At 40.5% G+C, this 13,690-nt stretch overlaps 1 protein-coding gene across 1 annotated transcript in view; it reads right to left on the bottom strand.

The window, feature by feature from the left end:
- Nucleotides 1–3,292: 3,292 nt before the first annotated feature.
- LOC122800874 (protein phosphatase 1 regulatory subunit 15B-like) overlaps nucleotides 3,293–13,690 on the bottom strand; it is a 68,007-nt gene continuing 57,609 nt past the window's right edge. Inside the window, exon 2 of the mRNA XM_044070203.1 lies at nucleotides 3,293–6,372. Within this exon, the coding sequence (XP_043926138.1) occupies nucleotides 6,190–6,372 (183 nt within the window). The 3' untranslated portion in view covers nucleotides 3,293–6,189. The remainder of the gene's footprint in view (nucleotides 6,373–13,690) is intronic.

Here is a 13,690-nt window from a genome sequence, read left to right as displayed (position 1 = left end):
TATGGGTGCCACTGGTTTTATTGACGGATGTTATCATGTGCGGACTTTGTGGTGGTAAAGTTGGTGGAATTATGCAGCAGCTCGGGCTTCACCCTCATGGGCAAATCCTGAGATACTCAAACCCCAAGTCCTGGGTTATTGCTAATATACATATTTTTTTTTTAAAGGTGGGGGTTTCAATATAAAAATTGAAATCACTGTCCACCACTCTGTAAATCAAGAGTGATAATTTGTGTTGAATTCTTCATTAGTAAAAATATGTATTTAACAAATATACTAGTTTATTCATTTTACAACTTGGACAGCTTTTCAAAGCAGGGTTCAGCAAACAAAGGGAAAAAGATCATACATATTCAAAATTCTTTACAATTCACTTTCTTTACGAGGCTACAGTGGAAAGCCAATAACCTCAAACCTTTCACTCCTTAAATATGTTTAGCAGTAATTTAAACCATTTTTGCAACAGAACTTACATTTTTCTCTATCTCTCTCTTGTCCATGTGTTCCTATTGGACTAATTTCACTTATTCTCCGACTCCCTTATTCTCTTAAAAGACGGGCAAAACATTTATTTCTATCACTGTGACTTCTGGGGGTGGGGGTTGTAGGACAACTAGCAAAAGCGCATACATACATACATATATATATATATATATATATATATATATATATACATATATATATACATGGGTCTACTTTCATAGACCGAAGCGCCGCTTTACCGACACCCGGAAGACCGAGACGGAACGACCGAACAGGTAGGTTACCGAAAACGCGATATCCCGACGGCTGAGAGACCGACAACGGCAGCGTGTGAGCGCGATACGGTCAGTGTGCGAAAGTGACAGATGTAGTATTGGGGAGCGGACAGGTAAGTGTACGATACTGAGGGATTTTAGGATAGTGTGTGGAAAATGTGAGTGTGCGGTGGTGTCGGACTAAGGGTTCCAGTGAGGTAAGTGTGTGGAAGTGACGTAGAGCTGTGTAGGGAAGTGTTAAGTGTGTTAGGGTTTGAATGCGGGTGGAGTGAGTGTGCGATAGTGATGGGCTGAATGTTTTAGGGTGTGTTAAGTGAGTTAGGGTTAGGGTGCAGGTAGGGTGAGTGTGCGATAGTGACGGTGTTGGGGTTTAGGGGTGTGTTAAGTGAGTTAGGGTTAGGGTGCGGGTTGGGTAAGTGTGCGGTAGTGTCGGACGTTAGGGTTAGGGTTTAGGTTAAGGTTAGTGGATATGTTGTTGTGTGCAATGTGTATTTGGCGTTTTTTGTGTCGGTGTTTTGGTGTTCGGTATGTTGAGTTGTCGGTGTGGTGTGTTGTCGGTTGTTTGGGGTGGGGAAAATGTGTGTCGGTGATTCGTACGTTCGGTCTATGAAAGTAGACCCATATATATACACATGCATAGTCTATGCTGCCATCTTTACAATCAAAATGGTAATTCAGTTTCTTGAAAATAATTCTGCAATGACTCCACTAATCACAACAATGTTCTTGAATTTAGAATGTTCTTTTCAGGTCTTTTAAGACTCCGCAAAAGTCTAATGATGCATTTCAAATTGTGTGAAGAAACTTTCTATGTATATATTCAGACAGTTTTTGGGTGGCAGAAGTAAACTGTTAATGTTTGTTTTCATTTTCAAGGTTATACAGAATGAAAGTCTCAAGAACATTTTCTGCCTAACTTTTGTTACTGATCCTTTGAGTTTTTCACACAAGACAGCACCAGTGAAAATGAAGGTTACATAATCTATTAAATAACTAATGATCAGGCAGCAACTGCGTAGTCAAGTCTGATTTGATGCTCTTCTCCATATTATTCTGCCAATGAGAATTTACTCTTGTAATTATCACAGATGCTGTTGCAACCCACCGAAATGCAGCTTCTACAATATTCTGCAACAGCAAACCATGACAACCATTGAATCTCTTAACAGCATAGTGCCAAGGATAACACAGTCATCCTTCTCTAGCAATGTGAGGAGTCCTAGTTTTTACAGAACACAAAGGGCAGGCGCAGATGCAGCAACTAAACCGACACAAGGAAAACACTGCAGAAATCACATCCCTTTCTGCACTTTTGTGCTCCTTCTAATCATCAGCCCATCTCAGTTAACTGACCCATTAATCCCCTCATTACTGAGGAACACAGCTGATGGTGGCCATAATTTCAGTGGCCATTGGGGTGATTCCCCCCCCATCTCCTTAGTACACCCTGTGTGTGCATCAACTCTGTACCACCTCTCCCTTCATATACACAAGAAGTGAACATAAGCAGAACTGCCCTACCCACCACTAGGCAGCACCATAAATTTCCTTCCCTTCTCTCTTGGATGGGTACACCCATCCTCCCTGCTTGCACTGTCAAGTGCCCCATTTCCTACTCAAATTTGGGACACCTAGGCCACAGGGTTTTATCCTCCTAGCATACCAGATTTTTGCCTCATATTTTTGGTCTATTCCTCATAAATTTGTGGTTTTCTGGCAAATCACTGGGATGATCTGAGGACTGAAGTCAGTAAACAATGACATACAATTGAGTTTTAGACTTCAAATCCTTCAGAAAACATATGCTAAACTCTTGTTACTCTACCAACTAAGTTTATAAGAGCAATATTTAAAATCTGTCCCTATTTTAGACCTTTGTCCCCCCATTTTGTCAGGCTTTGTCCAGGTTTTCTGCACTAGCAGGTTGACAGGTATACCCCCCCCCCAAGGTCTGTGATGAAAGAAGAAATCACAAAGGTTTGTATCTTTCGAAACACAGATGCCATATTAACTGAACTTACAGCACGTCATTATAAAGCATTAACTCATTCATTATCACAATATGCACCTATTTTACAAACTGTCATATGCAACCTGAACACAGAGCAGACTGGGGACAAGAGAAATCTAGCCACAAAACATTGCTGATTCACCAACGTAGAGGAATTTTTAGCGTTGGTGTACTGTGTTGTAGCTTATGTCTCCCAATCATAATCATGCAAAAAAAATTAAATAAATAAAAATGCATCAAATGGAAATAAAAACATCTTACAGGTGTTAACATGCTCTCTATAAAACAAACTATGGTCATGAAGAGCAAAAATGATGATACTGTTCCATACAGAAATGTATCTGCCTCCTCAACCTGCAGCAAATGTTGCCTCAGACAATAAAACGTTTCACAAGTACACTGAGACACACTGAATTCTACTGCTCAAATCGAAATACATTTTCATCTGAATGTACAGAGTTTTCCCCTTATACATGCAACCAATTTCAAATTAGTGCAAACAAACAAATGCAGTATACGGCTGTAGAATTATTAGCACTGTTTATTTCAGGACACACCATCAGACTGAGGGCGGTGCTGGTTTGAATGACATCCCAACAGGACTTCCAGATAAGTGTTTAGACCCTGTACTACACACAGTTTTAAGTGCCTTGCAGTCCTTTTTTCAGGGGTGCGGAGGGGTGTAAGTCCTCAATGTACATTGCACTATTTTTGTTTTCATCTCGTTTTTTAAGAACATGACTCGCATGAAAATTCATTTCTTAAAAACAGTTCTGACATAAGGCAGACTCACATCACTCTGGGGGTGGTACTTTCTACTGTGCACCCTGGTGTGTCTTACTATAAACACTTGTTGAGTTATCAACTATGGAGAAAGAATGCACCGCCACTGGAAATGGGGAAAAGTAGGCTGTTCTTGATAGGCTGGTTTATAGAACTGTTTAGACAAAAGGCTAATATGGCAGACTGTTTAATATGCTAAACTAGAAACCAGCAAGTGACAAACATTACAAATACAACAGAATGCTCACTCAGTGACAACATGGCAAACTTTTGATCACTCAGTTAACAGTTGCACAAAATGGTACAAACCACTTAAATGCCTACGTCACTAAATTAACAACTGGTGTACAATGAAAATTTATAACAAATGCATATCATGTAGATGAAAGAAAGTGCCACCTGATCAAATGTTTTTTGTAAATATCTCAGTATTAAGTTTTGTACATTTCTTGTTTAAGTGCACCTAAATCCTGCTGTCTTCTTAGATGATATATCTGTAGTCACTGCACTATTTTTTGCATGGGGTTTATGGCACGTACTACAGGAAAAAGCTAAAAATCAGATGATCGAAGGTTCAATCCCCTTTCAACAGTCACTAAATAACATGTGCAGTGGACTAATGCTCCATTTTATATACAAGGCTAATTGCCTAGCTCCTGGATTTCCTGCAGCCAAAGTTGCAACTGAGCTGAACTATCCTGGATCAAAAACTACATTCATGTAAGAGACCTGGAGGTATAAAAAAAATAGTATGTCTACAGATTTAGGTCAAAATACTTAAGTACTGCCATCTGAACAGCTATGGTTACAAACTAGGGTCAGAGTCAAGGAGCTATAAAAAAAGATAAGTGTCACAACACAGGTGATTACCATAAAAACTAGCTTCAGATACATTGTAAGAAAACACCCGAGTATTAAGACACTAAAAGACAATAATTGTATGTACTTTCTAGTTATATAGCACAAGACAGTAAAAAATGCCTGTAATGCAACTTAAGAGGCAAAGTTTTTACTTTCTTTGCAGTAAAAAATGCCTGTAATGCAACTTAAGAGGCAAAGTTTTTACTTATCTTGCAACTAGGCAAAGAAAAGTCATTTAATTTGTCTGTGTTAGTTCACGGACTAAAACCAGATTTGTATTCCTCATTCCACAAGGGGAATACTTAAACATTCATTTACCACAGCTTTTGTTTTCTCATAGGATGCCCTACTATTCAGAATTAAAGAAGCCTACTGTACATCGCTTCCAAAGCTTGGACGCTAACAATTGCCCTTCAGTCCTCTACAATACCACTGCGGTCTCCTATACAATTCTAACGTACTAACTACTCTGTAGAATCACTCAAATGACAAATTCCAAGTACAAAGCTGCAAAATGGTAAATGAAACACAGCAGAAGAAAAAAACAAAAAAAAAAACAAAAACACTACATTTTTGGGGGAGGATTGGGTTTAGTTTTTGTTGACTGAGTTGACCTTTATTTTCATAAGGGAACTGAACTGGTATTTATACTGACACAGACTGCTTGAGGCAAAACAGAACTTCTCCGGACCCTTGCTTTTCATCGACAAGTGATGCAACATCCATTTGAATTAGCACCAGCTTCATTTGCAGTGCGCTGCATATCAGCTTTCGACTTTTATGAAATGATATTCCAGAAACCCTAAAGCTCAGCGACCATTAAGTAAAAAGCATATAATAAAAATAATTTCTTCCATTTCCTCCAAAGTTTCTAAACTGGGTAGCAAGGCTCAACACATTGAGTTCTAAGGGATGTTTAGAACTGGAAATTTGTTTTCAAAAACACTATTCAAAGTAACCAATTGAACCTATACAGGAAGCCTTTAAACTACATGGGCATTCCTATAATACCAAGAGCCACATTAAGAAATGGGTGTCTGCAAACAAATTAAATGACTTTGCTGCAGATTAAAAACTGTGATGTGTTATTAACGGATATGAACAAAGTAATTAATGGATATGAACAAAGTAATCTGATCTAGGAGGGACTATTCCATTAATAAAATAGCATGTACTAAACTTTCATGAACAAGCAGGCCTACTCTTCAGAATTGACAACAAAAATTTACAAAGCAGTGAAAGCCATAAAGCATTTTTTGTGTTACATAGCTCTGCCATTACAGGATGCATCCTGATCATACCTCTCTCAACTGGCAGATTTTTGCCTCATATTTTTGGTCTACTCCTCAAAATCTGTAGTTTCCTGGCAAATCACTGGAATGATCAGAGGAATGAAGTCATTAAATAATGACATACATTTAAGCTTCAGACCTCATATAATTCCAGAAAATGCATGCTAACACAAATCTCGTTATTCTAGCAACTTTCTACATTTACTCTATTTCTGGGCCTCTCCCTATTATGTCAGGCTTTATCCAAATTTCTTGCACCGAAAGGTATGATCCTGATATTTACATCTGAACTTGAATTTTTACCAAATAATAAAGAAATAAATAGAAATGGTTTCCAAAACATTAACACAAACTTCTTCATAGGTTTTGGTGTTATGGGGCAAAAGTGGCTTTCAGTTTCAGTCACTAAAGTTAACAGAAGCACAGATCTCAAGGGCATCAAACAGCAATTCAAAGTCAGTCTGGTCATCCTACAACTAGGATTCTAAAACAGTCTCTGTAATACCCTACGACGATGTTCAGCTGTAAGGCAGTGACTGATGCTCACTTCTACTTCCTGTACACGTTTCTGGAACCTGCACCTGTCCCGTGCCATCTCCTCCCAAGGTCCTTTGCGGTCCTCTTGGATACACACATAATACTCTGTAACTTTATCAATGAAGGTCACCTGTTTGAGGGGAGGAGAAAAACAAAAATGTTTTTAAAGTAAACATGACACTTACATTCTTAACAGCATTACAGATACTCAACAGCACAACGAAATGACTAACAGCACTTCAAACACAGAGGACTAAATAAGGTCTAACACATTTTACAAAAGGAAAAAAAGAAAGCGATTCCAAAATTAGGATTAAAGACAGAAGCTAAAAGGGGAATAGGTGTGTAACATACCTAAACAGTGAGGGAGGTATTTGGATTTGAGGACAGAGATAATATGGGATCTGCAATAAAATGGTGGGCTTCTAGGGAGACTTAAAAGATAGGTATACTGTTTGACTCATGGAAAAGAAAGGCACACGAGATGTGCTCTAACCTCATGGTGATGGACATTCAAAACAGATTCAAAAGTGCATCATACATCATGCAACGTACTACGGTTTGGTCATCTACATTAAAAGCTACATGCCCTCATAAATAGCATTCCTCCTTTTTAAGCTCTAAAATGAATATATCTCTATATCTGTAAAGTAACATGGATTATTTTACACTAATCAATTAAATGCATACTTAACTACAGTGGATATAAAAAGCTTACACAACCCTGTTAAACTGCCAGGTTTTTGTGATATAAAAAAATGAGACCACAATAAATCATTTCAAAACTTTTGTCACTTTTAATGTGGCCTATAACCTGTACAATTCAACTGAAAAACAAATCTGTTAAGGGAAAAAATATAAAAAATAAAAAACGTACAATACGCTGGCTGCATAAGTATGCACACCCTTAAAACTAATACTTTGTTGTGTGTGTCCATCCTTAAACTAATACTTTGTTGAAGCACCTTTTGATTTAATTACAGCATTCAGTCTTCTTGGGTACAGACCTGCCATGAATTAGAGAGACTCTGATTAACCTCAGATTAAGTTCAGCTGTCCTAGTAGGATTTTCCTGACATTTACTCAGTTGCCTACTACAGCAAAAGCCATGGTTCACAGAGAGCTTACAAAGCATCAAAGGGATCTCATTGTTGAAAGGTATCAGTCAGGAGAAGGGTATAAAAAATTTCCACAGCATTGGATATACCATGGAATACAGTGAAGACAGTCATCAATAAGTGGAGAAAATATGGGACAACAGTGACGTTGCAAAGAACTGGACGTCCCTCCAACATTGATGAGAAGACTTGACGAAAACTGTTCAGGGAGGCTGCCATGAGACATACAGCAACACTGAAGGAGCTGCAGGAATTTCTGGCAAGTACTAGTTGTGTACTACATGTAACAACAATCTTCATATTCTCCATATGTCTGGACTATGGGGTAGGGTTGCAAGACAAAGCCTTTTCTTACACCGAAAAATATCCAGGCCCAGCTAAAATTTGCAAAACAATGCATAAAGTTTCCCAAAAGCACGTGGGAAAATGTGTTATGGTCTGATGAGACCAAGGTTGAACGTTTTTGCCACAATTCCAAAAGGTACGTTTGGCGCAAAAACAACACTTCGCATCACCACAAGAACCAAAAGAACACCATCCCCACAGTGAATCATGGTGATGGCAGTATCATGCTTTGGGGTTGCTCTTCTTCAGCTGGAACAGGGATTTAGTCAGATTTAGTCAAGGTGGAGGAAATGATAGAATAGTTCCAAATACCAGTAACTTTTGGCCCAAAACCTTCAGGCATCTGCTAGAAAGCTAAAGATGAGGAATTTCACCTTTCAACATGACAATGATCCCAAGCATAAATCCAAAAAAACAAAAGAAAATTAAAAGTTTTGGAATGGCCCAGCCAGAGACCAGACCTAAATCCAAAAGAAAATCTGTGGATAACCTGAAGAGGGCTGTGCACAAGAGATGCCCTCACAATCTGACAGATTTGGAGCGCTTTTGCAAGGAAGAGTGGGCAAATATTGCCAAGTCAAGATGTGCCATGCTGATAAACTCCTACCCAAGAAGACTGAATGCTGTAATTAAATCAAAAGATGCTTCAACAAAGTATTAGTTTAAGGGTGTGCACACGTATGCAATAAGCATATTGTACTTCCATTTTTTATATTTTTTCCCCCTAACAGAGGCTTGTTTTTCCATTGAATTGTACAGGTTATATGTCACATTAAGGGTGGGAAAAGTTTTGAAATAATTTATTGTGGTCTCATTTTTTTATATCACAAAAACCTGGCATTTTAACAGGGGTGTGCAAACTTTTTATATCCACTGTATATGCATGTCAAAGGTTATTTTGCATAAAACTGAAATTTGATACAAAGTTGCATATTTTCAATGAATCAGAATCATATTTATTGGGCAAGTATGTGCACATACAAGGAATTTGACTCCAGTTTCAATGACTCTCCAAGTATGAATTACATGAACGACATACAACTATTAAGAGCAAAACAAATGACATACATACAACTATTAAGAACAAGCCAAAAAATGTAAATGTACATACAAGGTGCAAAGTGCAACTCTATGCGAAAAATACTGAAATAAAGTCTGAAAGAAACAAGTATTAACAATGATGAATCTTTCAATCATTAGAAACATTATTTCCGAAACAGTCTACATATTTGTCTGGTTTCAACATCCTTCATTATCTGGTGAAATTAACATGAGTAGTTGCCCTGCAGAGTGGCACACAGGTGCAGCAGTTACTTTTGCTTCATCACAGTGCTTAGTTGCCAGCTGGAGCGCTTTCTGTTCCACATCTACTCATCTTCCTTTTTTTTCTTCATGGGTGTTCCAGTTTCCCGCAACACCCAAAAAAAATTGAGTTGGTGAAAGTATGATCCTACGCCTTGCCCATAAGTGCGTACTGTGTAAAACAGCGGGCATGTGTGAGCATCATGCAAAGGCTTGGCAGCTAGTTCAGCATTAGTTTCTCTGCTTTTTGCACTTTAACTAAAGGGATTGGCTTCAAGTTCCTTGCAGTTAGGAAATGGATAAAGTGGCTTTTCAAAAGAAATAATAAGTGAATGAATAAATGGTTTACCCCTGGACATTTAGTTGTTTGGGAAGCAGCTTATATTGTACTACAGTTTCACTTGGAAACACTGTTTTAGCAGTCTCTCACTGCAAAAATTTGAGTATTGGTCTCTTTTCTTGCAAGAGGAACAGCTGTGACAGTTCCGGCTGCCCTTTTTCACTACAGGACTTAAAATTAATTTGTCTTGCAGAAATGTCTGCAATGTCATTGACAAAGTTTTCCACCTTTTCATCAAACTACAAAAGATTTTGCTTCTACCACTGCTTTGAATTGGAAGTGCTGCTCTGCTCCATGGATGCTCTGGAACTAGTTATGCTAGCATTTCTTCCTTAGCACTACTGTTGTTGTGGCATTAACTGCAAATGCACAAGTTTGCACTACTACTACTCGTATCAGAGTTAATATTCCTGACAAAACATGCATACTACACAAAAGCCTTTTCTAGGATTCTCGTGGTGTTAGCCTATGGTGGTACTAAGACTTCAGCTGCCTAGTGTGCAGGATGTGCAAATGAATGCATAAACACATGCAATGATGTAGCATAAGCAAATAAGCGAAGACAGATATTTAAATAAAAGGAATAAAGTCGCAATTCCTATCTGATAGTGCAAGTGTTGTGGACATCATTCTGCATCTTCATACAGAGGAAAAATGCATCAAAAATTTCATCAGTGCAACCTGTACTACCCATGTTAACACCTGCAGTAATTTGTGCTTTAGCTACCAATGCTGACTGGTTGCCCACTCTCACAAGATTACAGCTTGGAAACTATAGATGCAGAAACTTATGTACCACATCTTAACTGAAACGACATAGCAGACTGCTAGAGGGAAACAGGAAATTATCAGCAACTTGATCAACAAATTTCAGCCACATTCTTAATCTATGAGAAATTGTGACTTTTTCATCCCTATGGATACTAACATATGTCTGGCTCTTACCACCTTAGACAGAGGGTCCTTCCAGGGACACTTTAGGTGGTTCGGAAACATTGCCCACTGTATACTCAGTAAGTTCCTCAATATTGTGCTGCTGCATATGGACAATTATATATGGTTCCCCAAGACTGCAGAAGAGACAGCTATCACTGCACATCTCTGGGTGCCACAGACTGCATTCATACGGAAATAAAGTCTTCGCCTGGTATAAAAGCACACAGGTACATCAATAGGGAAGAATACCATTCTTTGAACTGCCAGGTTAACTGTGAGACAGTCAGCATGATGCTTACGGTGTGTATCATGCTTCCAAAGAAACAAGGAGAATCACCTTCCAGACTATGAGTCTAAATAATCCGTCTGCCAGAGAATCCAAAAGCAGAAAGCAATGACAGTTACCAGGAGTCGGCCACTAGGCAGCAACCGACAACACAGGGTAACACTGGGTAGGGCTGCAGTGTCTGGCCAGCTATGGCCATGACAAGCTACGCTGCTTCGCAAGGGACGGCTTGCACCTGTCACCCCTGGGATTCCGGATATTGGCTAAGGCTCTTGCCACCCCCATAGTGCCTTTTTTAGGCAAGGCTCAAATTCTAAACCTACCACCCTAGAAAACAAAAATGGGAAGAAACTAAGGGTAATGCTGCTCAATGCCAGAAGTCTAAATCTCAAAATGCAAGGACTCGAGGCCCTTCTCTGTATGGAGAACATCGATGTCTGTGCTGTGACTGAAACCTGGTTCAAGGCTCCTGAGAGCACCCCGGCACCATCAGGTTTTACCTCATATCATGCGTTCCGGCCCCAAAACCCGGACCACACCACAAAAGAAGGGGGTGTATCCATATTCATCAAGGATACCCACACCTCCAGGTTGGTGGCAACGCACGAAGCATCGGAAACCATCCAGGTGCAATTAACCATAGGCAAAACTGCTCTACAATTTGTAGCATGCTACAGGCCACCCTCTCAAACTCAGGAACCCCACACAGCCTTCCTGAAGACACTGGAGGGTATAAATGCATCTCCAAACACCATTATATTGGGTGACTTCAACTACCCGAATATAGACTGGGAACATTACTCAAGCCCCAACTTTCTAGCCCAAAGGTTCCTGGAGTTCATAAATTCAAATGCCATGGAACAACTAGTCACCGTTCCCACAAGAGGAGAAAATATACTAGATCTCATCATCACAAACATGGGGACAAAATGCTCCACACAGGAAGTATATCCCTCATTGGTGAGATCAGATCACAAACTTATCTCACTGGAAATCCACATCCTGCCCCCAACCCAAACAAAAAAGACCACAGTGAAGAACTTCTCTAAAGCAAACTTCACACTACTCAAGACTGGTGTGGTATCCTTCAAGGCTCCCGAGCCAATGGAAACCACAACCCAAGCTGCGGAAGCCCTTACAAATGCCTTCTACGAACACCTCCAGGACTGCATGGATCAGGCAATCCCTAATAAAACAAAGACTCTTTCCACCAAGGGCAAACGTCCAGTCTGGTGGACCCCAGCCATAAACAAACTTTACAATAAGAGGAGAAAGCTGTTACATGATAGAGCAAAATCCATAAAAGAGAAGACACCCTTGATCATTATTAGTAAAAAAATACGAGCACTCATAAAATCATCCAAGGCCAACTTTGAGAGAAAAATTGCAATAGATTCAAAAGACAATCATAAGGCCTTCTTCAGCTATGTTAGAAACCTGGGTGGAAACTCCCAGATATGCAGAATTAGTCCAAAATGATACAAAAATCACTGAACCCACAGACATTGCCAACATACTGGCAGACAGGTTCAGTGCAAACTTCACCCCCCCCCCCAAAAGGAGAGCTAACTATCCCAGCGGAGTGTAGCCTCCCAGACATCTCAAATGCGCAGGTGAAAGCTGCTCTCTCTAAAGCTAAAAACACAGCATCAATGGGACCGGATGGTGTCCCCGGCTGTGTGCTACACAAACTCAACGAGGAACTAAACCTGCATATAAGGCAGCTGTTTAATCTTAGCCTTACCACAGGATACGTGCCCAAGGAGTGGCGTACGGCAACTGTGGTCCCACTCCACAAAGGTGGTACCTCTACGGACCCTGGTAATTACCGCCCCATAAGCTTAACAAGCCTGGTCTGCAAAGCTATGGAGAGGATCATAATGGAACTCATAAACAAAGACATAGGGGACTTGCAGACATTGGACCCGACCCAGTTTGGCTTTGTCAAGGGCAGATCATGCCTTTTGAACTTGGTCAACTTCTTTGAAACAGTAACCAAGGCCATTGATGAGGGAAAGGCAGTCCATACAGCCTACCTTGACCTTGCAAAAGCTTTCGACACAATACCCCACTCGGGTATTATAGAGAAACTTACCAGCTTAAATGTAAACCCATATGTCACAAGATGGGTTGCAAACTGGCTAAAGGACAGAACCCACAGGGTTAGAGTTGCTGGCGCCATGTCAGACTCCAAGCCGGTCACAAGTGGTGTCCCACAGGGCTCAGTCCTTGGCCCCCTGTTGTTCGGCATCTACTTCTCAGAAATACAGGCAAACATAGGAGGACTATGGCTGACAAAGTTTGCAGATGACTGCAAACCGGGCGCCATAGTGGAAAGTACATCGGACACAGATATCCTTCAGAGGGGTCTCACGGAAACTGATAACTGGTGCCAGAGCCATGGCCTGAAGTTAAATGCCAAAAAATGTATAGTTATACCCTTCGGGAAAAACAAGGTAACCCCAAGCTACCATATAGGTGGCAATCCATTAAGCACAAAAGAGGTTATCAGGGACCTGGGGACCCAGGTTGACAGTGGCCTTTCTTTTGACACTCACATTGCTAAAGTGGTTAGAAAGACCTTCTACATTGCCCACCTGGTCATGAAGGGATTCACATCCAGATCAAGTGAGGTCATTGTTCCCCTGTACTCTTCACTTGTCAGACCAATGATCGAGTACAATGCCCCATTCGGGATGTATCTCACCCGACACCTGCAGCAATTGGAGAGACCCCAAAAATTCCTCACCAAAAGGATAAAGGGACACCAAAATCTGTCATATGCTGCCAGACTGAAGAAACTCCAGCTGTATTCAGTCGCATACCGCCTGCTCAGAGGTGACCTGTGCCTGACATACAAGGCCATGTCCAACCTGGAATTAATGGACATGCTCCACCTCAAAAAATCCAAATCTACCAGATCCACTAGAGCAAGCGACTTAAACCTTAGCACAGATATAAATAGGACATGCTGGAGGGATAGATTTGCCACCCGGAGACTCCCTAGCTGTGGAATAAAATCCCGGTCCATGTGAGGCAGAGCACCTCGCTGGCTCTGATCAAGAGAAATCTTGACCGGTGGATGGGAGATCGTAGGTTTACCCCGGGAATCATCTCTGTG

This window comes from Protopterus annectens, chromosome 4.part1 (assembly GCF_019279795.1).
Source record: "Protopterus annectens isolate FY-2018-M chromosome 4.part1, PAN1.0, whole genome shotgun sequence".
Lineage (NCBI taxonomy): Eukaryota > Metazoa > Chordata > Ceratodontiformes > Protopteridae > Protopterus > Protopterus annectens.
This window is presented reverse-complemented; position numbering and strand designations above follow the sequence as displayed.